The following is a 27,262-nucleotide window of genomic DNA, read 5'->3' on the forward strand; positions in this document are numbered from 1 at the left end:
ATGAACTTGTTAACTTTGTGCGCCACTTTGTGACTCCTGACTCTGAAAAGTTGAAATATAGGTATAAATAATTGTCTATTGTTTGCTAAAATTCAGATTCTCACAGTTTTTAGGTCTTTTTGTTAATATTTTATGAATAATCACAAAGCATCCAACCACCGCAGAGTCATCAGAAAACTTCTGAAGATGGCAGGTCTCTGTGCAGTGGCTGAAGTCTGTGATGTTAAGGGTGAAGAGGGAGAGGACAGTCCCTTGTGGTGCCCCTGTGTTGCTGATTACCTTGTCAGACACACACTGTGGAAAACGCACATATTGTGGTCTTCCTGTCAGGTAATCAACAATCCAGGACACCAGAGAATTGTTGATTATATTTGACTAATCTCTGAGAAGTCCAGTTTCCTGCTTCAAATTTGGGTATATTTGTCTTATTTGTCTAATAAATGCCTAAATAAAAAATAAATAAATAGAATTCTTAGTTTTTCTAAAACATTTCTTTTCTTGTTTTCACGAAGCCATCAACTTAAAAAAAAATTTCCTTTCACTTTTACAGTTATCCTTCTGTCACTCGTCTCCACCCACTCCACCTTGCCTCTCTTGTTCACCGTGTGCTGCCTTGGATAGGGATGGCTGACACCAGGTATTTAAACTCATCTACCTTTGCTACCTCTGCTTCTTGTGACTTGTTAACTTACAGATGAAATGAAGCAGTGTAAGTCAGTGTAGTGGGACGTCTCCTTTCTAAAGAGTTTGTTATATAAATAAATGTAGTCAAACACATGTACGAGATGAAGGACGCAGAAACATCAGTTGGGGTGAAATTTTTATTACGGTCTGTGTTGCTATTATACAAACTTAATTCAAGTTTGTGCAAATGTTTTGGTGCCATTCAAAATTCTGCTTGGTCCTCGAATAAATATTTAATCATTCAACTGGCACAGGAGTGCGGAGGCTTTGGATATCCAGTAGTCGCTGGGTCGCTTGGAGGGAAGCATTACTGTCACCACAAAATTAGTTGAGTGACCTGAAGGGAGAGAGACATGAAGGGTGAGGAAACAATCTGAGCAAACATCCTTTTTCTTTCTTTTTTTGACATTGTATGTTGGTAACAGGGATGTGCGCTGTATCCCACCAAAACTCCCAGCGATGCCCAAAAACTATGATAGTACAAAATGTGTCATGACTTTAAATGTAAAAAGGTTTCCAGTGAGTGACTTTGGATACATCAGGTGTGTACCTGTGGTGGACAGAGTGCCAGCTCTGGCTGAGGTCTTGTACAGAGGAGCGTGGTAGAGGTCAGGCTCTGGGACGTAGTTCTGCTGTGGCTCAAAGTGCACCACCGGCAGCATGGCGTTCATAACCCGAGGCAGCGCATCATCAATCACCATGCCGACATCGTCCCAGCGACAGGCATCCATGAACATACCGTGAACAAGTACACCGTCCCGCGGCTCTGGTAACTGTTTTAACAAGTAACCATATTAAAGGAATTACCTTTTTATTTTACTTTTCCTTTTTACTGACAAACTCTTGAAACAAAGTAAACACAAGACTTTCTTTTTGCAGTTTGTGCCTTTTCAGAAAAAATGGTGGTTTCTATATTTTTTCACAAACATCAGGCAAACAGCTGCAAAGCCAGAAAATAAAACAAAGAACATGTGGCTTTGCTTTTATCAGATGTATCGAGAGCTTTTTATTCTTTAAGGATTTCATTTTCATGAACAGAGATTTAAAGAAGAGTTGACACAATGTTTGCTGCTGTTGATATTCACTATTTATGACGCTTAAGAGGGCATCAATCTGATATGTCATCAGGAAATAAACTCAGTATTTTAAAAAAGAAAACAATACTGGTGGCTGTACTGCCCTCCAGATTCACCCTGGAGTCAATTATAACACAATCTTAATAAAGAAATCAGTATGTAGTCCAATCAAAAATAATGGATAATAATGGATTTAATTTGATCATTTAGGATATATTTGCTCTGTGGTGCTAACTTTGAGATCACCAGATCAGATTTAGAGATTCAGGATAAAGTAATTTCACAAAAACATTAATCAATTAATACAAGAATTAAATACATATATCAAATAGGTCATGATCTCAGGTTCCTACAACTTTCTAATTCACATTTTACATTGACCATTTCAAATGCTTGCCTAAAAACAAAACAAGCTAGTGGTCATATTAATGATTAAAGGATTTATCTTCAGCCTGCTAGGTTTGTTTTGCTTCCAAGGACTCTAACTGAAATCATGCAAACACAAACACAATTTAAAAACACAATTGATAACATAACTGATTTTGTGTAAAACTGTAAGAAGAACTTTGAATAAAATATTGCACATAAAAACATTAACTGCAGTTAAGTAAGTTAAGTTGAACAAATATAAGGAGCAACAAACTCTAACTGTAGAGAAACCAAACTGATGTAATATTTTAGATTGCATCTTGAGATTGTTGATCTGCTCTTCCACATTAGCTCTCCTGCTATTAGCCAGAAAAATAGCATCTTAAAGTACTGCTAATATTTGAAGGGCTGGAGAAAAGAATATTTGTGCCCTTTTTCAAAGCACTACTGAAAGCATAACTAAGAGCACTGCTCCTCTTACAGTACCTCCTCATCCATGTTCAGTTTTGCACCAATGGGAAGAGTGCGTAGAGCCTCACAGACTGCTTCCTCATCCCTGTACGCCGGCACCACGCTGAAGCGGAAATTAAGCTCGTCAATAGGCAAACTGTAACGCCGGGCATGATTCTGCAACACTCCTACAGGCCATCAAAGACACAAGAGCATTGAAACAAGTCACTGTGCTGTTTAGCAAAATCTACCAATAAACACAAATTTAATTAATAGCTCTCTTTTAAACTTCATTCATTTATTTTTACACTGTATACTTGAAAGAGTAGTTCGAGTGATCATTGTAATCCTCAAGCTCAGCTCTAAAACTGTGCTTTACTGTTGGCATTATTAAAAAACATAGAGCATGTTTCAGTGTGTTACCAGTAAGAAAGCCTTGAGGGAAGAAGAACCCTGAGATCCAAAGTGATTTGGGCTGACCACGTGTGATCCAAGTCTTGCAAGAGAGGAAAAGAGAAGCGATGCAATTAAAATATATGTATCTTTAAATAACGATATCGTTCTTTATGCAGTATCTTCTTCTTTTATTCAATATAGTGCATTACAGGCATCCTGTAAGTCAGGGGTGTCGAACTCCAGGCCTCGAGGGCTGGTGTCCTGCAGGTTTTAGATCTCACCCTGGGTCAACACACCTGAATCAAATAGTTAGTTCATTAGCAGGCATCTGGAGAACTTCAAGACATGTTGAGGAGGTAATTTAGCCATTTGAATCAGCTGTGTTGGATCAAGGACACATCTAAAACCTGCAGGACACCGGCCCTCGAGGCCTGGAGTTCAACAACTGTGCTGTAAGTGACCCAGTGAATCAGTTTACATTAGATTTTGTTTCCTAAGGTAATCAGCATGTGGAGTGTGACTCAGTGTTTATCCACTGCTGTATAAACTAACAGGACTTTACCCTGTTTGTGCTTGTTTAAGTGAATTATAGTGACTGTACGATACATGTTCAGAGCAGACTTAAGAGCAGCTTAAATCAGAGAAAATGGACCAAACACTAAACCAGGATGTGCAGGGAGGCAGAAAGATGAACTCAGAATGTACATGTGTTATTACAGTTTTCCAACCTAATGAGATAACACACAAATCAAATGTATGCAAAAGTACATATGCATGCACACAGACACACACACACGTGCACACATGCACACACCCAAACCAATAAAACACAGCCAATATCCCAGACCTGAGCTAGAAAAAGACTTCTGTTCTAATCCAATGTATGTTAGCTTTATAAAGACACATTTCACACAAACTTCTATAATTCCTCTGGACTGAACTTGAAAACGTGTGTGTTTTTGTTAATATCTGTATGCAAACCTGGATAAAGGACGTTCTGAGAGTCAAGTCTCTGACCCAAGAAGACAGCGGTTTGAGGGAAGGGTAGGCAGAGTTTGCCCAGTGGGTGGGGACCTGGTTGTTCAGAAAGCTTGTGTAGATTCGGTCCATTTCCTCTGACATCACAACAAAACCTGCTATTGCCTTTTGCAGAGTGATAAGAGACATCTACGAAAAAGAAAGTGAGAATAACACATCACAGTAACAACAGATTCCGAAAAATGTTATTTCTGAAACTAAACAGAACGCATATTTTTTGATTGTTTAGGTTTTTTTCTATTTGAATGTTTCTCTAAGATCAAGTAAATAAACTACAGTCCAAAGAAAACAACTCCTGAAGTGGTCATGAGATGATCTCCACCAATTAAATGTGTGTGGTTTTTACGTCACCCTGAGAACTTTAAGCAAGTTGTTGAATCGGTCTGCTTCTTGGGCCAATACAGTTGTGAGGGAGTTCAGGTGCCCATTGGTGTCTTTGATAAACAGTGTGTCAATTGCTTCATCCATGTCCAGTCGCTCTGCACTCCAAAAGAAAGACAAGTTCACAAAGAGACAAAAGACAACACAAACCAATGAAAACATGGGGAAAAAGAGTGAGTGTAATAATGCAAATTCTCAGCAGTAACTGAGATCTATGTGCAGGTGAATCTATGTGGGGTCAGCCTACCGGGCAGTTTGGCTAGAATCAGTTCGGCGAGCTCGCAGACTCTGTCATCGTTACTCTTAGCTCCATGTTGTGCTGAAGAACGAGGATTAACATCCAGTATGGTATTGATCAGAGTTATAGTTTCTTGACGCTGCAGAGGCAAACACACACACACACACTCGTGCATTGATATTTTATCATAGCACTCCCAAAGCTCATAAACTGCATGGGAAACATAAGTTTAAATCACTAAAAGGACCACAAGCCACTTCTTATACTTGCTGCTAAGTGAAAAATTTAACAGATTTTGAAAAACTACGTATAAATAAGAAATTGCACAGTCATTTATATTTAAGAGAACAACTGGCAGTCTGGTATAAAATAGAGATAGAGACATTTGCTTGTAATGTACTGGTATTGTTACAGTATTGTTCCTCACCTGAAAAGCCAAGTTGGCATTCTCATGCATACCAAAGACCTCAGGATCATCAATGATTGGAAGATTCTCAATATACTTCTTATATTGTTCGAGTTCATCTGACTCCGGAGCGTAGTAAACACCTTACAGGGAGAAAACCATTAACTGAGATATATGCATAGCGTTCACTGTGCATACACGCGCGTACATACACATGTACACATACACACACATACATGTACACACACACACATGTACACACACACGTACACACACACACGCACACAAACACACACACATATACATACAACAGAGGGCAGAAAGAACAATACCTGAGGGGGAGTAGGTGTAGCCAGGCTGCAGAGTTTCTGGAGAAAAAAAGCCTTTGAGGATTGTCCTTAGGCACCGTTGGTCCCAGGCATCCGCCACTCTCCCTCCATACGTGATCTCACCTGAAGAGAAAAAAAAACACAGTAGGATTTGAGATATTTCATGGCTTTCTTTGTTTATGAATGCAGGAGATATTGCTTTTAAAGACCAGACCCTCTTCTAGTTTCAGTTGATCAAAATCTCACTCAGAATCAGAAAAATAAAAAAGTTATGGAAAAAACAGCAACAACTTTAAACTAAAAAATATGCATATAGTATATTTACATAGATATGTGTAATTCCCGTTCTTATACAGATAATTTTGAAAGAAGTTGGATCCAGGTCATTCAATTTAAAGATGAAATACTAAAAAGAGAAATCTATTACAGAACAGAAAACAGGGGGGAAAAAAAATCGGCCCATTTTCTTTTATATAAAGCTGAATGGTCTGAAGCATGCGGCTCTATAGTCCTTATATTGCAGCTCTGCATGGTTTGGAAAGATAAATTATAAATATTTAACTGAAGTGTATTTTATTTGAGTTAGTTCTTTTTTAAAACTTGTAGTTCTAAATTGGAAGATTATTGTGATCTTGAATAATAAAAATAAAGTTAGATTTTATTATTTTTCGTCGCTCAAAATAAGCGTCACACTCGTGGAAGCCGGTATACCCGCCGGAACGACGTGCATTTACCGAGACTTTCAGCCCCAGGTAGGCCAAGTATGGAGAAATGTAAGAAAAGAAAAATATCTGAAGAAAATACAACATTTAATGATGGCTGCGCAGATTAATTTGTATTTACTTCTGACGAGAGTGACCTACCGGATCCACATACGTATGTGAGCAGCTATTCTCCACCATGAACTATGTTAAAAACAAACACCGCTCACGCCTCACAGACGACAGCTTACAGTCCTGCGTAAAGATGAAGTGACTTCGTACAGCCCCGATCGTACAGCAGACGCTGTACGCAGAGGTTCAGGAGCAGAAGTCCGATTCTAAACACATCACGGCAGAACCGACGATGTTTACATGAACATGCTCTTCAGCATCTCTTTATTGACCACTTTTCACACACAGCCGGCTGTAGCTTTCCAGCTCACAGCCCGACACGTACAAACAACAACGCAACAGCAGAGAGAGCAAGCCGGTGAGGCGTGATTGCGGATGCCACTCAGGTACGTCTGCCTCTCCTGCAGCGTCACTGCGGGCCACGCCCCGCGAAGCACATTAACCAGGTACAATAAATATTATGCAGATATTTTGAAAATATTTATTTTAAATTTTTTAGGAGCATGGTGCTTTTTTTCCAATTATTTTTTAAATTCTAGTCAAGGCTCCGCTACACTCCGAAAGCCCAGAAGGCGATATAAGGATGACGGCTCATTGTTTTTGTTTGCTACATGGATAATTTAAGTTCAGCTTTTTAATTCATTTTAAAGACACCTTCAACTGGTTGACTTTCTTTTTAGTTATTATTTTTTAAGGGTTGACATTGTGTTCATTACATAAATAAAATTTAATTTTCTCCATAGCACTTCATGGATTTCATAAGCAACACACTATAGTTGTTTATACAAAGCATTAAGGTAAAAAAACAACAATATACACGGTGTTATCTTCATTTTAGATGTCAAAAAGTATTTGCGGCTCCCAGTGTTTCCTTTTCCATAGAAACCAGGTCCAAATGGCTCTTTGGGTGTTTAAGGTTGCTGACCGCTGGTTTAAAGTGTCCTATTATTCTTCCCACACTTTTAATTTTATGAAACGGCTGCATGTTTAGCTTCAAGGACATGCAATCATGTTTGTTTTGTGAAAAGGCTTTCTATTAATATAAAATGTCAAAATACAAATAAGACATGCATTACATATGGGAAATAAGATGCTACACAAACAGTCCCTAACTTATTACCTTGTTGAATTTAGATACAAGAACATTTCTGTTGATATTTGCTTCCTACCAGTGATGTAGACCAGAGCATCCCAAGGGATGGTGCCATCTTTGCAGTACAGGTTGAGGTTGAGCAGAGCACATTCTCTGTCACTGTCATTGAATTCGTAGCGGATGTTCCAGCCCAGGGGACCAAACTTCATCCGCTCCTAAACACGAGACACACAGGCAGAGAAGTACTGTACGACCACACACAAAGTAAAACACATCCAAGAAAACAAAGTAATAATGATGAGGCACTTTACATGTAAAATACTGAGAAAGAGTGTATGTAACCTGGATGATTGCATGGAAAAAGCAGATTCCAAAGACAATCTTCCTCCACTGTCGTCCCAAAATGTGGTGTTCAAAGAAACTGCTGGTGATCTCTGTGAAGGCTCGTCGCATGTTGGCTCGCAGGCCTTTAGGAGGCTCGTTAGTTACCTGGCAATGACATCACAGAGACCTACTGAGAAGACTACCAGTAATCCTGAAATCTTTTGGTTCAGCGTCTCCTCCTTGTTGTTCAGGCTGTCTTCAAGTGCACATACAATCCCAACGAGTCTTCAAGGTAACCAGTGTACCGTGTGACTCACTCTTCAAATTATCAGGTCATGGTCATGATGACGATAAATCAAGTGCTGGTAGTTAATGTACGTTTAATTGACGTCAAAGATTTCGACCCATATTTATGAAGGCAGTGCTTAACTAATGTAACGTTTATGCCACAGCTACCCTAAATAAACAGTAGTCGTAATTACCAAAGTCATTTTTATGTTTCACTCATGTTCAATCCACCAGTATAGACAAGTTCTTTTTTAAAAACAGTATTTTTAATAATCTATAGCTTTATTATATAGTATTACAGTGTTTGGGTCTCTGTGTGACTACCTTAACGGAGTTCTGGAGCACTGTAACAGGAAATACTTTGGTCGGCATGGAACTGAGAAACAAACGGAAGTTCTCATGGACTGATGTGTCTGCAGAGAAACAGATAAGAAAATTATTTGCATATTCATAAAAAAGAAAAGGCCTTAAAGGATACTTGTAAAAAGGTCCTGCAGTATTTTTTATCAATAATACAAACACTTTGAAAAACCAAAGCATACAATATCACAGTTTACTTATTTCTGTTTCTCAGAGATTAGAAATGCACGTGTAAATTACAAATGATGTCTAATGACATTAGAAATATGAAGGAACTTGTTTAGATGTGTCCCTGAGCATTGCTGCTAACAATGTTCATTCCTTTATGACCACAGCGTACCCATTATCTAGTGGCTATACAGGGAGTGCAGAATTATTAGGCAAGTTGTGTTTTTGAGGAATAATTTTATTATTGAACAACAACCATGTTCTCAATGAACCCAAAAAACTCATTAATAGCAAAGCTGAATGTTTTTGGAAGTAGTTTTTAGTTTGTTTTTAGTTTTAGCTATTTTAGGGGGATATCTGTGTGTGCAGGTGACTATTACTGTGCATAATTATTAGGCAACTTAACAAAAAACAAATATATACCCATTTCAATGATTTATTTTTACCAGTGAAACCAATATAACATCTCCACATTCACAAATATACATTTCTGACATTCAAAAACAAAACAAAAACAAATCAGCGACCAATATAGCCACCTTTCTTTGCAAGGACACTCAAAAGCCTGCCATCCATGGATTCTGTCAGTGTTTTGATCTGTTCACCATCAACATTGCGTGCAGCAGCAACCACAGCCTCCCAGACACTGTTCAGAGAGGTGTACTGTTTTCCCTCCTTGTAAATCTCACATTTGATGATGGACCACAGGTTCTCAATGGGGTTCAGATCAGGTGAACAAGGAGGCCATGTCATTAGTTTTTCTTCTTTTATACCCTTTCTTGCCAGCCACGCTGTGGAGTACTTGGACGCGTGTGATGGAGCATTGTCCTGCATGAAAATCATGTTTTTCTTGAAGGATGCAGACTTCTTCCTGTACCGCTGCTTGAAGAAGGTGTCTTCCAGAAACTGGCAGTAGGACTGGGAGTTGAGCTTGACTCCATCCTCAACCCGAAAAGGCCCCACAAGCTCATCTTTGATGATACCAGCCCAAACCAGTACTCCACCTCCACCTTGCTGGCGTCTGAGTCGGACTGGAGCTCTCTGCCCTTTACCAATCCAGCCACGGGCCCATCCATCTGGCCCATCAAGACTCACTCTCATTTCATCAGTCCATAAAACCTTAGAAAAACCAGTCTTGAGATATTTCTTGGCCCAGTCTTGACGTTTCAGCTTGTGTGTCTTGTTCAGTGGTGGTCGTCTTTCAGCCTTTCTTACCTTGGCCATGTCTCTGAGTATTGCACACCTTGTGCTCTTGGGCACTCCAGTGATGTTGCAGCTCTGAAATATGGCCAAACCGGTGGCAAGTGGCATCTTGGCAGCTGCACGCTTGACTTTTCTCAGTTCATGGGCAGTTATTTTGCGCCTCGGTTTTTCCACACGCTTCTTGCGACCCTGTTGACTATTTTGAATGAAACGCTTGATTGTTCGATGATCACGCTTCAGAAGCTTTGCAATTTTGAGACTGCTGCATCCCTCTGCAAGATATCTCACTATTTTTGACTTTTCTGAGCCTGTCAAGTCCTTCTTTTGACCCATTTTGCCAAAGGAAAGGACGTTGCCTAATAATTATGCACACCTGATGTAGGGTGTGCATAATTAGCCTATACAGCTTGGAGTAAGACAACATGCATGAAGAGGATGAAGTGGACAAAATACTCATTTGCCTAATAATTCTGCACTCCCTGTAATGCAATCAACAAATCTGCAACAACTGTGTGACACTATCGTGTTAATGTGGACCAAAACCTCTGAGGAATGCTTTAAGCATTGTTGAGTCTGCACAATGAAGAACTAAAGTACGTTTTCTTGAAGGTCAAATGGGGTCCAACTGAGTACTAGCAAAGTGTAACTAAACTGAAACTAAACTGTAGCCCAGCATCTCTTTCTTGGGTATCCCCATCCATAAACACTAAAATTACTACCACTGGGATTTCCCAGTTTGAAGCAAATGTTGTAATTATTCTAATTTAATACTATTTTTTCATACAACCTTCATAAGCCTCAACTAATAAAAAAAATATGTCATCAAATGTTAGGACAGAAGGCTGAAATAAACAGAAACTTTTGAGCTCAATTTAAAAATAGTACCAGGCTCAGTGAAGGTCTTAATGAGCTCCTCCATGGCTAACATCCAAGACACAGCCAGATGGCAGTTCTGCAAGAAGACCCAGTTGCCACTCGTCAGCGCTGAATGGATCATCTTCTCCGCTATAGGTCCCTGGCCTTGCCCCAGTGAGATAGCCTCGACCCTGAAAAACACAGAAAAATCACCATTTTGATGCCTTTATAAACTTTATTCATTCATTTGCAACAACCTGTCTAGTCCAGGATCACAGGGACAACAGTTTAGACAGAGGTGCCCAGACCTCCCTCTTCCCAGCCACTACCCCAACACTTCCAAGCATATATCGAAGTGAAATACTGGTTTGGGAACATGTCTTCTGGATGTGACCCAGCATGACCCTTGGACATGCCCTTCGTGTAAGAGGTGTCCAGAAGGCCTCCTGGATGTGGATGAGTAGTGGCTCTACTCTGAGCCTCTCCCCAACTCCTCATCCTATGTCTGAGACTGAGCTTAGACACCCTTTATAAGACAGCCCATTTCCACTGCTTGTATCTGTAGTCTTAAACTTGAACTTGTTCATTTGAGGAAGCAACTCATTCTCAAACTGAAGAGGACAATCCACCCTTTTCTGGCAGAGAACCACATGGCTGAACTGTCCCAGTGCAAGTTGCAGATTATTGCTTGGTGCAGTCAAATTGATGGCATCATCCTAAAAACCTCCCACTACTTGACTTACAGAAGACAGAAGCTACTGACTATTAAAAATAAAAATAAAAACCCAACCAGCTATATATGTCTATATCTCAGATGTCACAGCCTGGTGAACAAAACAAAGACATTTTTGCGAGCCATGTTGGAGGGACCTCTCTAACCATTTTTTCTCCCTTACCTGTCGAGACACCCTCTCTCATTTGCAAAGCGCTGGAAGGCACCCATTGGGTCAGAACCTGTGCTGAGGATGAAGATCAATGGGGTGGTAGGGGACATGTCATTATAGAGATTAGCCAGGTCAACTGGAGGGTTTTCCACAAACTCCTTCCCCAGGTTGACAATCACAAACTCAGTTGCTGCAAAAACCACCTGCATGGAAAAAGAGGATATACGTCACAGAAAAGCTGGGAAAAATTGACCAAGCTTTGGCGGTGATGGGAAAGCTCCGCGGAGAGCTATAAACCCATGTCATTTATTTTTTTACTGAGATCCTTTCTTTAATACTGACAAAAGTTACACTTTTTTAAAATGATCCTCTTCACCTGGAAAACAATCATGAAAACCTCAGTAAATATCTTTCCCCGGACTTCATCCAGGCTCACCTTCTCTTCCATGAAGGTCTTGATAAGAACTAGTTTCTGGAAAGATCCCAATCGCTCATTCCAGTATCCTTTCATCTCCTGTTTCTCCTTTTTGGACTCCTCGAGAGAAGGCAACTCTGACACATAGCCTTTCCATTTTTCTGGATTTAAAGATGCTTCAAAATGCCCTATAAGAGAAAAAGAATTCTATGGAATCAGACATAGGATTTGTACATAGTTTGGTAAGTTAATGATAAGAATGATTAGAACATCTCTTTATAAAAATGAAAAATGACAGAGTGTATGTAGGTCAAACATTCTAGTTTTATATTTAAAAGTAACATGCTGACATATACAGATCCTTATCAGCTCAACAACATTAACAATGGGGATAGGGTACCTAGCTTAATATGGATATGGGTTCTAGTGATTTCTTTGGAGATGCCCTTGAAGCAAGGCAGTGTGTCCTCCAGCTCACAACATGTCTGCCAGTAAAAATCACTTAGCCATGGCACATCTGGTCGCTCTGGATACTCCTGGAAGATGCAGAAAAAGAAAAGTTTATGCCCACAAATTTAGTAGACATATTGTTATCGACTGGTGTAAGTAAAGAGAAAGTTAGCTAGAATTATAAAAGAGTGAGGGGATGATGACAAATGGTTTCTATGACAAGCAGCTTTAAAAAGTAAAAATGACACTTTAATCTGAAATACTTGGGATCACTAAAAAAGTTCTTGTTTGAATCACCAACTACGATTACACCTGCAGGCACTCCACTAGTCAGATGTATTCAGTGTTCACTCGGATTAACAGCTTTCAGATATTTGGGTGATGAGTCTGAAAATCCGCTTCTATACACCTGTGTAAATATTTCATTAAAATCCCTTATACTTAATGATTCGATTAATCATTACTCCTTTTTAGCGTATTCAATCAAACTACTATTATTTTATTTTGGTTTTTAAAAAGCTTGCTTTTTGTCAGAAACATACATTTCCCTGTTACTCCAAACCTTTGAGCAGTAAATGCTAAGAGGCAATAAACAGGAGACCTAAAACAGAGGTGTAGGAGAAAGAAGAACAGAACTAGCATGAGGACTGTGACTGCTAACAACCAGTGCCTCCAGTCTAGTGGCATAAAAAACAAATGGTGGGTTAACACCATCACTATAACTTCTTTAAGCTCCTAATACCTGCACTCTTTCACAGCATGCATTTTTTATTTCTCTTTGATATTTGGGCTGATTGGGACCCGATAAATGTAAAAACAAAGAATTGCCAGATTTTTTTTCACCTAATTTTTGTTTCTAAGAAAAATGAGAGCCACGTATGAGGATATTCATATAAAATTTCGATAGAACAGTGTCAGTGTAATGTCCTCGTAAGTGGATATCAGGCCCTTGTAGAGCAAAATTGAGTATTTTGGTCTAAATAACCCAAAATGTGATGTCCACATATGTGGACGCCAGGTCCTAGGAGGTTATAAAAAAACATGAGCACAATCACAAAAGGAAATCTTTTTTTTTAGTTAATTATTTTATTCATTATTGCTTCTATCAAGCTGAACTTCTATGGCTGGATTTCCCACCTCACCTTTTTCAGTGAAGAAGCTCCTTTTAGGAAGCGCCACCATTCCCCATCAGAGATCTCGCCACGCTGCCTCATGATTTCTACGCACAACACAAAGCTGTAGATAAGCTTGTGTTGCTCGAAGAGTCCACGTGACACATTAATGTAGGAGTTTAGCAAGATTTGATTCGGGAGAATCTGAAGGCGCTCTTCTAGCACAGTACTCTGCTCTGATGTCTCGATGGTGGAATTAAAGAGCTGAAGATGAAGGAAGAAATAAACAAAAAAGAGAGAAAAAAAGAAAATAATTACTTTAAATGGGTACTTACACATTTTCATTAAACATTCCTGTACAAGTAGCTTTGTAAATTTGAGAGTAAAGCCCAGCTCTTTTTTCCCTCACCTGTTTAAAGTACTTGAGTGAGAACTGGTACATAGGATCGATCTCTGACAGACTGGCAATGACAAAGTACAAAACAGATCCTCGAGTGGCCACAGGCCTGTAGCGCTCCCTCGCAGAGTTTATCATCAGCTCAGTTGCTTCTGCCTCTTCCAGACGGTGCTTTATGGCCTCTGAAGTCACCTGGAGACAAGAGGATGCAAAAAATCATGGAAATAAACAGGATGAACATCAGAAAAACAGGAAAGGTTAAAAAAAAGATCATTGCAGGTAATGTTAAATTCAACAACCACAACTCCATATCCATATAGCCTAATCCCTACCTTTGACTCCTGGAGAGTCTGAACTAGCTCCTCGTTGTCAAGTATACTCCCCTTAGAGGTAAAGAGAAGCTTAAGAATGCGGTCTTCAATATCTTTCAGCTGGCTGCGGTCAGCGTTGATGCGCACAATCAGCTCGTTCCTCTGTTCCTCAAGATGCGGACTCTCAAGACGCACCACATCACTTAAAACAGATTGAAAAAAGATTGAATCAAGAGATTCCAGAGGTCATTATCAGAAAGGGGGAAAAGGATACATACAATTAGGATATACGATTAACTGGTACAAACAAGAGGTCACACATTACTCCAGTTTTGGCTTCTCTTCATTGGTTGCCTGTAAATTTTAGGGTTCATTTTAAAATTTTAGTTGTAACTTTTAGAGGTCTGCACGGTGAAGCTCCCCAGTATATCTCTGACCTGTTGAAACCTCATGCTTCAACCCGAGCACTTAGGTCGTCAGGTCAGAGGCTACTGGTGGTCCCACGTACTAGGTTTAAAACCTAGTACGTGGGGATCGGGCTTTTCAGGCACTGGCACCTAGGCTGTGGAACTCTCTGCCGTTGTCTTTACGCTGTCTAGACTCTACTGACTCCTTTAAAAAGCAGCTGAAGACATTTTTATACAAACGGGCTTTTAATTAATTTTAACTTGTATGTCTGATCTTATTGTAAAGCACTTTGTGATTTTTATCTGTGAAATGTGCTATATAAATACATTTTTCTTACTTACTTACTTAAATAGGATACATAAAATTATGTGCAGTATTTCTATCCATTTTTTAAAAATGTAGATGGCTTTGTAAATGCTTGTTACTAGAGATAAATGAGACCACTTTTTTATGTCTGATACCGATGCCGATATCATAAATTTGGATATCTGCCGATACCAATATGAATCCGATATAGCGGTTTTTTTTAATCAACAAAACAGTTTTTAAATATCTTGCTGCATTTTGTATAAGTTCATACTCAAGTTTTAAAAAACAAGACACTAAAACTATTCTGTTATACTTGTATGCAAAAAATACACTGCACCCAAAATATTTTATAGTTCAGCAACAGTGATCAATCTAATAAACTTAAACCTGCACCATCCTTCCTATTCTGGTATTTTAAAGAGTCCTTAGCAGAAATATTAAATAACCTAACTAATAGGGTTGCAAACTCCTAACAAAAATCTCCCAGAACCACCCACTGCCCTCCACCTTGATGCTTAATCGACGTAATCAACTTTAATTTAATGCACCTGTAAAACAAATGCATAAGTTCATAACTTCCCTTCAACTCATTCATGTCACCTAAAAGGTAAACCTGTTTCTCCATCACCTGTTCAGCTCTGATCATTCAGTAAGGACATCTCCTGGTTTCATCTACAAGTTTCCCTCTCACCACATATCCAAACCGATATCATGACCAGCAGCTTTTACAGCTGTGGCTCCAGCAAACATCAACTGATACTAGAAAGTAATATTAAATAAATTCTAACAACAGCTAATTAAGCTTAAACGTGCTGCTGTTGTTTATCCACTGGTCTCCTCTCTCTGGCACAAAGTGGGCGATAAACAAACAAGAAAGGCAGGATTTGCGACAGAAAAGCCGACCAGCTGATCATTGATCAGTTTCATGTTTGAAGTAGCAACAGGAAGGGGAATGAGAGAAGAAGAATCAGCTTTGCAGCAAGGACAGAATAACTCCAGCTCTGTGTCTTTTTTTCATTCTAGCTTAAGTACGGGACAAATTGCTTCCTTTTGGAACTCCGATGGCCAGTCCAGCTGTGGCTCCATATATCAGTTGTTAAGCTTAACGTGGAAATACTGTGCAAACATTCAGGGATGAACTTACACACTTGCTTTACTTCTCTAGGATAGTTTTTGCCGAGATAACATGCCGCGGTTTGGAAGCATGTAGCGAGGCTCCACATGCTCCACCAGACCGCCGACAGGTCCTGCAGACAACAGCCGCTCTATCACGTAACACATACTACTCCGATGCGCCGAGCTGGGTTACGCCAAGTAGCGCGTTTGTGAGGTGATTTTGTGATACTTCGGATCGGATTACATTTTTTATTTCTCTCCGATATCCGATCCAGTAATTTAGGTCAGTATCGGACCGATACCGATATGTAACATCGTATCGGTCCATCTCTACTTGTTACATAGTTGAAATGCAATAGCTTTTTTCATGTGTGTGCATGTATTTACCTGAGAAGTTGGTCTTCTAAGCCAGATTTAGTGACAGTGAAGTTGATAATTGTAACTTTGATGCAAACCTTAAAAGGTGGAAACAGAAACTCATTAAATCACAATGAAACCTTGAACTACTTTGCTGGTCTCAATGATCGTCTTTGTGGTTTTAATTCAGGATTCTTTGGAGTCCATGTCTCTCTTTTATAATGTCTGTGATGTATGCATGCACTGTTGGCTTGAACTAATGAGAGAGTACATGACTGCATTTAGTGTGAGCCCATTCTCACACTAAATGCCCTGGGGCAGACTGTAGCCACATTCTGCCCCAGGGCAGCTGTGGCTACAACTGTAGCTGCCTCCACCAGTGTGTGAATGTGAGAGTGAATGAATAGTGGAATTGTAAAGCGCTTTGGGTGCCTAGAAAAGCGCTATATAAATGCAATCCATTATTATTATTATTATTCTCCTGGACTGTTCAGCTATAGGGTTTTGCTGGTTGACATATGACTGCATCTCTTTACAGTATCTTCTTTTGTACACATATAGTATAAGTAGGTTTGAGTAGGTGTGCTGCTGTCCTTACCTCTGGCAGATAATGTGGGTTGGCCATCTTTGTGGTCATATAGAACCTAAAATTTTTGTCATAGTCAATATCTGAGTCTCCCAGTCGGATCATTGTTCGGCCGCCAGCCACAAACGTCTGCTTCAACAAGACGGGCTCCAGTGCTGGATCCAGGGTCTCCTTTAACTATACACCCACAAAATACCCAAGCAGAGCCATTCACAGTACACATGCTTTTCTTAACTCTTTTATAATGATATCCTGGGACAACGCAAAATTAAAAACACTATTTAATAACAATCTGTCCAATAAAGGTCTTCAACTTATTTAATGTCGCCCAGTGTTAGCCAACCTTAAAAAATACACAATTACAATACAATACAATACAACATTTGACCACAAATTGTCTTTTTTATGATTAAGTCTGTTTTACTGTCACATGAGTGGCGCAATCCTACCTCCTCTAGCAGTACAGGGACACCCATGCTTATGGCATTCTCTAGGGTACGAAGGAAGCCAGAGTCCGTTAGCTTGATCACCTTTAGACCATGTTTAGCCTCCTTGGAGCGGATCCATCGGTTGGCCTGAGAATGAAAGAAAAAATCCTTAATCCCTAATGTGATGAAGATGACTGAAATTTGTAAGAACGAATTTAAACTTATTTATCCTTGCTATGCAGCTGTATACCACTATTTTCAAAATCAACATTAGTTTTAAAATTAAGGTTCTCGTGTAATAAATGTGTGAAATGAATATTAATGACTTGGGATTATACAGATAATTGAGAAGTGTTAAAAAAAATAACCCATTTCATTCATAAAGTAATCAGTGTTGGAATTATCGGCACTACATGGATGCTACTTGAAACTTGTTTCTAGTTCACCTGATCCTGTGGGTCGATCATAAGAGGCCACCGGTGGCCCTCAGTCACCAGGATGCCATTCTCTGTAGAAACAGTGTCACGAGGCAAACCTTCTGCATTCCACTGGCGGATGACATATTGATCACCAAGAATGTTAATCAGGCTAAAAGTGGAACTGATTGGGATGTTCAGGTTCTGGCACTGCGTTATCCACTGGTCAATTAGCTGGTGAGAGGGAAACAGAGCGCACACAAGCACAACAACTCAGGTTGTATCCTCCAGAGTTTCTACTGTTTTCCTCATTTCATCCCTTATTATTACATGTTATTTCCTGTGTTATAATAAAAACAAACAAGGTGTAAGGCCATTACGATAGTGGGGATTGCGTGTGACTGAGCACAATAGCAGTAATGAGAAAACTGGGCCCAGCTTTTGTTTGTCTTATGTGGTGTCCTATTTTCTACTGATTTTCAAAAATTAGACTAAACTCATACTAAAGGCACAAGCTGCTAATTCTTTGTTAGAGCAGCCTGTAAAACCTTAAAAAGCACAGAATAAACCTGTACCTACCAGCTGTCTATAGTGGGAAGTAAATGCGCCATAATATGCCACACAAGCAGCTGCAATGAAGACATTTCCCACAACATTGATGATTTCTTGCTCAAACAGGGCTACACTTTCTTCCCAGCGTACTTGTTCGTCACCAAGAGCGGACGTTAGCTTCCCTGCCCTGATCAGACGGGCCTGTGTCAGAGCCATCGTATTAACTTTGATGAAAAAGAAAGAGAAAGAATTTTAGCAAGCCAAAGACAGCAAGTTACATCAAACATTTAATAAAAGACAGATGGTAGAACTTATTTCACAGAGTATATTTTATGTTGTACTTTTTGGCACAACTCTCACCCAAATCTTCTTTCTCATTCATGCTGCTATCAAACTGCTCCTGCAGGACCTTGATCTGGTTCTCCACCTCCTGAAGCTTCTTCTGCTTCTCTTTTAGGGTTGCCATAGTCACATCCAGCTCTTCCTGCACAAATGAGTAAGCACAGATGAAGAGGGAAATGGTAGGGTAATATCATACAGGAATCATTAAAGCAATATTTGGAAGTATCGTATGTGTTGGTCTGGTTTTTATTTCTCATCATTAAGTTTAGTGCACATATGCCAAACCTACATCAGACTTAGTGCTGTAACGTACTCTGGCCAAAATCTTCACTGCTCCTTAAAGCAATAAGCTGCATAGCTCTAGCTACAGTACTACAACATTGTTAAAGCCCATAGAAATCCAGCGATGCGTTTGTCTTGACAATAGCAGTCTCCTGCCTTAAATTTTCTAAAATTCCCCAATAATCTGAAACAGCGAGTGGAATAAAACACTAATGAGAGAGCTGAAGACCACCACCAACACTTGGCTTTGCAGTGACCCATCTTAGACTGGGTAGCTTACAAACTTCCATTATGTAAACTGTGATTCATGATCCACTAGTGAACAGCGTCAAACTGATCATCTCCTTCTTTAGACCTCATCATTCTATCACGATCTGGTGCATTGGTAATATGTCTGCTAAAGACATTAAGTTGCTTTGTGTTTATATATAGCAGGTAACACAGATGACACTAACTCTTTCTTATGTTTATGAAGAAGAAATAATGTTTAGATCAACATTTTACTTAAATGTCAGCAGTCATAGTCCCACAAATGCAGATATTTTTGTCCTGGTTTAGTGTAACACTATTAACAAACCAAAAAAACCCCAAAATATTACAAACTATTTCATATCTTAATTATATTTTCCCCCTTAACCTGTATGATGTGGCTAAAATTAACACAACTCTGATAGATAATGTTAAAACCCTAAATCAGGGCTCCCACAGGACAAACCTGTTATTTTTTTACAGGTTGAATCCTTATAATTACTTTGAAACACTTAATAATTTACATTTGAACAAGCCTGTAAGAACATATTTTTCCTTAGTGAGGTAAACCTAGAACATGAATTTATTTCAGCTTCAGCTAACAATGACGGCACACCAACAATGCACTCTGTAACTGACCTGTGCCTTGGCCAGTTTTTCTCTCTTGGGGCCAACCTCTTTGAAGACTCTCAAGTACAGATCCATAGCTCTGACCCACATGCACATGGACCTGCACGCCCTTGATACCTTTTCCACCTAACAAGAGCGACACGATAAGAAATTAGGCCAAGCAAAAACATACTGAAACATTTCAGAATTTCTGATGGGTTATACTAGCTGAAAAACCACGTGTTTAGTCATAATGATACAGTAAGAAGTTGTTATTTTCACTGGCTCTGTTTGTACTTTGACATTTTTTAATCTGCCAAAATATCCAAACGGACCTTTTCAGGCATGAAATTAGGGTCATTGATGTATTTTTGTAGTTTCAGCAGGATCCTAGGTTTGATATTGTCCTTGTCATATTCTGTCAGACGCCTGAGAAAGTTGGGATCGCCCAGTAATTGCTTGGCACTTAGCCAGTCTGGTCTGTTAGGAGAGAAGAAAGTTAGTGAGACACTGTTAACAAATAAGGACTAAAGAAATGTCACGGTTGCTCGATACATTAGACCGTGACATTAGTTGATCTTTTCAAAGTACTGAAAATTCTTTGGGCAGAACAGCAAGTTTCAAAATCCTAAAGAGGATATGATATTGTGAAGATTTAATTCAGATCAACAATGGAGTAGATTAGTGAATGGTGAAATCTACAAGTTATCTCTGTTTAATGTTAAACGCAAAATACATAAGATTGAAAAAATAGTCCCGGTGAAGTGAAGGAGTGATAAAGTTATTACATCATTGTGATTCTATTATTGTGATTATAAAGAGTTGCACTTTAAGAAACCATCACCAGTGCAGGATGGATACCTAATAAAAGTGTATCATGTTAAGAAGCTATTTATTTATCTATTATTTTTTTAAGAAAATAGTGCACACTCACTTGCAATCAAGCAAGATGCAGACAGACTCCATGACAGTCATCACTAGGGCTGGGGGTTTAGTGAACACCTTGATCTCAGAGATGTCAGCCTTGTCAAGAGATCTGAGGGCCTGGTTGGCACTCTCTAAAGCTGGCAGAGCCTGATCTAAGTCCCTCTGTGCATCATCTGCAATGGCCTGGGTTTCTTCAGCCTTAACTCGGGCCAGTGCCTCATCTTCTTTTACTACTTTACGTACCTGTGACAAGGAGAATTATTTTAGTTATGCTCATGAAGTAATGACAAAGAGTTACCATGATTTATAATTGAAATATAGGCAACATCAGACACGTTTTTGAAAGTTTTGTGATAAAACACAGACAGACCTCATCAGCCTTCTCTTGATCTACAGCCAATTTCTCCATGAGGGCATCGACATCAGTAGATTTTTGTTTGAGGACTGGCTCCAGAGCAGAAAGGTCCACCTTCATTTTGTCTACAAGCTCATTGGTCTCCAGCAGCTTAGTGACACCATTCTTTACACGATCCCTGGCCTATACAGAAACACACGCATAAATAATTATCATGTTTGACATAATCAACATAACAACTCATGATGCATTACAGTTACAGTAAAAATAAAACTGACTATAAGCACTCACCACCAGCTAATGTATCTAGCTGCTATTTTTCCTACACAATATCAGCTAACAATTCATCATCAACAACATATGTGAAAAATTGCCCATAATTGTGTTGCCATACCAGAACTAACTGCTGTCTCTTGTTGCCAAGCATGCTGAGGTAGAGGTTGATAAGCTCTAGATAGGAGGTAGGTGTGGTGTAGTACCGGCGTCTCAGCTCTAAGTAGAAGCGCTCAGCCATTTCAGTGACACTAACGTGTATCTCGACACACATCGCAGAGATGTTCTGTTTTAGCTTCTCATTGCCAAAGTCCACATTCTGGAAAAAGGCCTCAGAGACAGAGAGCAGCGCCTCCCGGGGCCACTGAGCACCAGAACGTACAGCGAAAGAGAGGAAAGTGACATAAAATTAGCAGCGAGGACAACGATATGTAGCTTTGACCTTTAGCTCCTGTCAACTGAACAGTTATTCAGCAGAGCGCCAGCAGATAAAACATTTATTTAAAAACAGAAATTGTAAAAAGTTTTTTTTTTTTAACTAATAAGTTCAAAAGAAGCTTAAAAAATATAGAAACTACAACTTCCATGACGATGATGAAACTTCTTTTTTTCTATAAAAGAGAGGAATCAGAATAGGATTACCTTAAAGCTATAGATTATGAAAAAGAATTCAATCTAAAGGGACGGTGGTGTAAAAAAAAAGGGTTATATTAGAAATATTTTACATGAACAAGAGTGATTCCATAGACAAGGGTAGTGACGTATACACTGAGTGATTCATATATATCAGAGAAACAGAGTTATATCAGCATACCTGCACAAACCAGTCAATAGTGCAGCAGTTAACCAGTGAAGGAAACATGCGACATCGGGACCTGAAAGCATCGCCCACAGGGCTCATACACAGCACAATGTGTAGTTTTTCTTGTACACGGGAGATGAAAAACTGGAACACCTGAACGCACCATCACAGACACGTAAAAAAGACACACACACATAGAAGATCACAACAGGCAAATAGCATCAGCTCTCATGTGTTCTTTCCTTTTGCCTGGGACACTGATTTTAACTGTCTGCTTTTATACAGTCTGTGGAAATTTTAGCCCATAGTGGGAATCTCAGATGCTTTGCTAGGTGTTTATTATCTTCTTTAAACAACTCACAAAGGTCAGGCTTCATCATACTTCTCTTATATCAGAAATTAATGTTTAATTTCATTTTGTTTATCTTGTTGCAGATCTATGTACTGTCGCTGAAAACACTAAGTGATTATATCTGGTAGTTAAAGAATGATTTCCTACATTTAAGAAAAGCCACTCGATTAGAAAACAACACTTTTCAGGATATGAACATTCATGACTCCACGTTCTTCCCACATTCTAATTTGTTAAAATTTTGGGTAGTATCCGAAAACAAAGTTCTGTGTCGAGATTGTATTTGTTAATTTTTGTTGACTGTAACTTTATCCTAACTTTCACAGAAAATTTTAATTCATTTATTTTCTCACAAATAATGTAGATATACTTGACACTGTATTTAATCTTTACTGCTTAAATGACACATGTTTTCTACACTTTATGTATTTACATAAGTACCGTACATACCTCATCCCTGTTCTCTTCACTGATTCCAGCCTCTCTGGCTTTAGGGCGGGTAGCAGCAAGTACTTGTTCTAGCTCGTCTTTTTCAAAAAGGTTAGGCACCTCACCAGAGTTTAGCATGTTGTTTATATACTCCAAAAATTCTTCTACTACAATCTACAACAGATTTAATAGTTAAACACAGTAAGTACACAGAAACTGAAATACTGTAAGTACTTTTGTTGCAATCTTTTTGCAATACCTGAGTATCTGTAAAGAGGAACACCATATCTTTGCCCTCCACACCAGCCATCTTGTAGAGCCTCCTCAAGTCTTCATGGAAGCTGTCATAGTTATACCCTCTGCTCAATTCAATCTCAAAGCAGCGGTAACCACACATATGGGCTGCCAAGCGAGTGAGTGACTGCTTGCCTGTACCTCCCACCCCGACTAACAAGGCATTGCCTCGCTCCTGGCGAATCATACGAGCAATCCTAAAAAATAATAAGATTATTTCATTCCATATGGCACATGCATCGTGTCATTTAGAAAATGTACTGCTAGCTATAATCAGATCAAATCACTTGATATGACACTACCTTTAAAAAAAATCAGAAGATGTGCAGTTAAATTTTATTACTGATGTTAAAATAAGAAAGAGAGTGCCTGCATTTTACTTATGTGGAAGGTATGTCTACTAATTAGACATGCAAGTAATTATTATTATGGATAAATGATCCTTACAGTCCATATCACAGTCATTGCATGTTCTATTTTAAAAACCAATAAAACACAATCACTCGTATTGCTACTGCCTTTGGGTGACTCAGTTTGTCCCAACTACAGCTAAATTAAATCAACTACCTGTTAAGAAACTACACAAAAATAAGTTAAATTCACTCACCTGGAGACATGTTCAATGGCATCCTGGAAGAAAACCAGCTTGATCTCCTTGGAGAAGGTCATGTTGTAATCATCAAGATAGTCCTGAAGTACAGTCTGGATCTTATTCATGTCTGTCAGGTCTTCATACAGGCGATCTTCTTTTTCTGCATGCATCTATGTGGATGATTAGGTGGACACAGAACAAAACTGCAAATCAGTAAATAATGTGCAGTATTTTTGTGTCGACCTGTAAATAAGTTGCTTGGAGGAAAACCTGACCTTGATGAAGTCCCCAAATATTATGGGATGAGACACAAAATGTGAAGACTCTAAGTGGATGTCAAAATATCGCCCTGGCAAAAAAGAGAGAGGTCTATCTTAAACCCATAAAACCAAAATATAGATTTTGAGCTGATAACAGTTAACTGAGCATTCAGAAAATAAAGTCTGAGGCTGGACTGTGAGAGTTCTTACTGGCCATCTCACAGATGATGGTGTTGAAGTAGGTCTTATCTTGGGTGTTGATGAGTCGGTCATGAAATACGCGCTGGCATTCATGGCAGAAAAGGCGGAAGATCTGGGTCTTGTCTCTTACTTGACTTGGCTCACACTGCAGTATGCCTGGTAATCAACAAAGAAAATCTATATACTCACAACAAGCTTGAAAATCAATATTTGGTAAGACTATCTTTATTCTTCAACACAGTCTGAACCCTTAGGTAAGCTTTCTTGCAGTTTTTGAAAGTAGTCTTCAGGAATAGTTCTTCAGGTTTGCCGAAGACATTCAAAGCTCTTATTTATAGCTTGACTTCCTCCTGTTCTATTCCCTGTATAGATGGTCCCACACTGCTTCAATAATGTCAAGGTACAAACTCTGAGGAATCCAGTTCTTGTGTAATTTAGCAAACTATTTCTCCCTCTCTTCATTCCTTAAAAAGGGATTTTTTTGAGACCCACCCTTCCAACGAGACCACTTCTGATAAAAACTGTGTGGGTGTTGCTCTGAAATACATCTCTCAGGTCCTGTGTCGGGACTTTCCTGAATATTTTTTCTATTTCTTAAGGACATTTAGATACTATATCTGAAGTAGGTTGTTCTTTTGTGCTCTACTTGTCCTGTTTCCCCAGATTATTTAAGGGCACACCATCCTGAGATCAAATTCGGTTAATAATCTGCGACTCACCTTGTCATTGTAAAAGTAAAATTTTATGATGGTCAAGTTGTGTTATTTTTGGCATTTCTCATAGATTCAAGAGATGGCAACAAATTGTGAGTTTTTGCAACAGGCTGCTAGTAACAAAGTGCCCGAAGATACAATCTGAAATTGGTTCTTTGTGAAGTTTGTTATGTGTAGACTTATGCTGGTTCAGCTCTTCAGTTAGGGGTGTTTTTCCTGCTTGAATGGTTCACAGGTCAGTGTTAAGCCACTTAACAAACCAAGAAAATAATTCTTCTGGAAATAGTCAGATACAAGGACTGGATTGCCAATGAATGAAAAAGCAGCCAAAGACCAAAGGAACACTCACCTTGGACACACTTGGAGAGGTCCCGGAGATTAAAAACATAGTGGGACTTGGCTGGGGTGGGCAGCAGATCCACACTTAAACGGTTATAAATCTCCACAGCTGCATCCACAATCTGTCCGGCACAGTCCTTCACTGCCTGGGAAAACTCACTGAGGAAACCATTCAGTATAGCCTGGAAGGAGGTTGGGTATGAAAAGTGGTTGTAACACAAATGAGAGGGCATGAAGAGGGGTATACTGAAAATTACATATACTGGCAGAGCAGGAAATGGAAAAATTAAAACATTTAAAGTAAGCGCAACATCTCATAGAGAGAAGTTCATGGACATAACACATACAGACTACTCAATAAAGATTCTTAATCTGTCAAGATTAACTTGAAATAATAATAAATAAGCACGGACATGATATCTTTTGAACTGTAAACACTACTCCCTAAAATGTAATTCTTTACATACGTGTGTGTGTGTGTGTGTGTGTGTGTGTGTGTTTGTGTGTGTGTGAGTCAGTATTTTGGAGGACTCCTGACTTTGAAGATCTGTTTGAGGCTGGTGTCCGAGGGTGTTGGCAGGCACAACATGCTGAAGTGGCGAATAAATCTGGGGGACACAGGATTTCGCCCCCCTCCTGGAGGAGCACATGCTGCTGTAATGGTCATTTCCTGAGAAGAAAAAGAAAGAATAAAGGGACTACTCAACAGCTGATAAAACGCTAGTATGTTACTTGTTCCTGACATGTGACCATTGACAATAAAATGTTCCATTTAAGAAGAGGGGTTCCTTGTGTGAGGCATTTAAGGACAGTACAGAAATGTTCTAAAATCAGTTGTGCCTGTGTGTATATGTGTGTTTGTATAGCACAAGTTAAGGTAGTAAACATTCTATTGATGATGCACTGATCAGAGACCACTTTTAATTTCATTGTACCTGCGACAATGACAATAAAGACATTCTGATTCTCATTCTCATTCTATAAATGGCGAGTAAAAAAGCTAACAAATAGTCCACAAGATGACTGGGTTTCCTACATAAATGGATTTAGTATTCATTAAAAACACCAAACAGAACAAATGAGGTTTTTAACTGTGCTCAAAAACTGAACACGGGGAAAACATCCACAGTAGTTCAGACTAGAACGATTTTGTCTTTACTTGTAGGCAATATTTATGCGAACGTAGAATGTACAGACACTAAAAACAAAAGGTTAAGACTTATGAGCAATTAACTTATAGCTAGTCTAGAACAGCTGTGCTAGTAGAACTGTTCTACCCTTGTTTTAGATACGTGCTTGTACTTATAGGAAACATGCCCCATAATCTTTCTAAAATCTGAAAATTTGAAAATGCTCCTTCTTGTGGTTTTGTTTTTAAACTGTTTGGAAAAGTCTAAAACCTCAACTGCAACCAGAGTCTCACATATGCACACACACATTTATATTTTAATGTCTCATTACAGTGTAGCTCATCTTATTTGCATACCTGGATCTCCTTCCAGAAGAACTTGTTTCTGTCATAAAACCCAGAAAAGTCCTGGAACTGACGCAGGAGTTCTATAGGAGGCTGAGATCCATAACTGTCCAGCTTAGGCATATTCAAGTCATCCACAAAGACCACCAACTTCTTGTTTCCTGGAGGACCTACATGGAGAGAAAAATAATAAATATTCAAGAAGGAAAAAAGTAAATGTGTAAGCACTATTGGATGAATGGGCAGGCAGTAGATGTGTAGATGAATAGTGGAAGCAACTGTTAAACTAATGGAAAGGAAGCGACTCTATGGGTGTGTTAAGCAGCTCCAGAACAATTTGGGAATGTGCTGAAGAAAGGCCTCTTAATGTGTTATCTGTAAGTTAGACCCTGAAGACATGTCATTGACAAGCATGGACCTATAATTCAAACAATAAGATGGTAGCTTTTGTCTGAAAAACTTCATCAGTTGGAGTTTCTCAAAGGATTTCCTTTCAGCTACATTGCTGTCCAGATGGTGCAAACAATTGTAACAAAT

At 39.1% G+C, this 27,262-nt stretch overlaps 1 protein-coding gene across 1 annotated transcript in view; it reads right to left on the bottom strand.

Moving 5' to 3' along the window:
* Positions 1–685: 685 nt before the first annotated feature.
* The window catches only part of dnah6 (dynein, axonemal, heavy chain 6), a 56,810-nt gene continuing 30,233 nt past the window's right edge, over positions 686–27,262 (bottom strand). Inside the window, exons 45-83 of the mRNA XM_084930252.1 lie at positions 26,738–26,895; positions 25,790–25,921; positions 25,262–25,433; positions 24,209–24,355; positions 24,014–24,087; positions 23,754–23,908; positions 23,112–23,343; positions 22,874–23,026; positions 22,084–22,224; positions 21,391–21,633; positions 21,012–21,179; positions 20,649–20,884; positions 20,050–20,194; positions 19,745–19,861; positions 18,593–18,716; positions 18,260–18,456; positions 17,711–17,914; positions 17,286–17,411; positions 16,849–17,013; positions 16,281–16,348; positions 14,082–14,262; positions 13,762–13,941; positions 13,383–13,616; positions 12,191–12,326; positions 11,812–11,978; positions 11,388–11,578; positions 10,522–10,682; positions 8,230–8,318; positions 7,636–7,782; positions 7,370–7,508; positions 5,371–5,490; positions 5,060–5,181; positions 4,642–4,771; positions 4,365–4,492; positions 3,957–4,142; positions 3,003–3,075; positions 2,616–2,767; positions 1,235–1,457; positions 686–1,021 (exon numbers count right to left, since the gene is read on the bottom strand). Coding sequence (XP_084786378.1) covers positions 918–1,021; positions 1,235–1,457; positions 2,616–2,767; positions 3,003–3,075; positions 3,957–4,142; positions 4,365–4,492; positions 4,642–4,771; positions 5,060–5,181; positions 5,371–5,490; positions 7,370–7,508; positions 7,636–7,782; positions 8,230–8,318; positions 10,522–10,682; positions 11,388–11,578; positions 11,812–11,978; positions 12,191–12,326; positions 13,383–13,616; positions 13,762–13,941; positions 14,082–14,262; positions 16,281–16,348; positions 16,849–17,013; positions 17,286–17,411; positions 17,711–17,914; positions 18,260–18,456; positions 18,593–18,716; positions 19,745–19,861; positions 20,050–20,194; positions 20,649–20,884; positions 21,012–21,179; positions 21,391–21,633; positions 22,084–22,224; positions 22,874–23,026; positions 23,112–23,343; positions 23,754–23,908; positions 24,014–24,087; positions 24,209–24,355; positions 25,262–25,433; positions 25,790–25,921; positions 26,738–26,895 — 6,020 coding nt within the window. The 3' untranslated portion in view covers positions 686–917. The remainder of the gene's footprint in view (positions 1,022–1,234; positions 1,458–2,615; positions 2,768–3,002; positions 3,076–3,956; positions 4,143–4,364; positions 4,493–4,641; positions 4,772–5,059; positions 5,182–5,370; positions 5,491–7,369; positions 7,509–7,635; positions 7,783–8,229; positions 8,319–10,521; positions 10,683–11,387; positions 11,579–11,811; positions 11,979–12,190; positions 12,327–13,382; positions 13,617–13,761; positions 13,942–14,081; positions 14,263–16,280; positions 16,349–16,848; positions 17,014–17,285; positions 17,412–17,710; positions 17,915–18,259; positions 18,457–18,592; positions 18,717–19,744; positions 19,862–20,049; positions 20,195–20,648; positions 20,885–21,011; positions 21,180–21,390; positions 21,634–22,083; positions 22,225–22,873; positions 23,027–23,111; positions 23,344–23,753; positions 23,909–24,013; positions 24,088–24,208; positions 24,356–25,261; positions 25,434–25,789; positions 25,922–26,737; positions 26,896–27,262) is intronic.

This window comes from Perissodus microlepis, chromosome 6 (genome assembly GCF_051167445.1).
Source record: "Perissodus microlepis isolate ML-2025 ecotype Zambia chromosome 6, ASM5116744v1, whole genome shotgun sequence".
Taxonomy (NCBI): Eukaryota; Metazoa; Chordata; class Actinopteri; order Cichliformes; family Cichlidae; genus Perissodus; species Perissodus microlepis.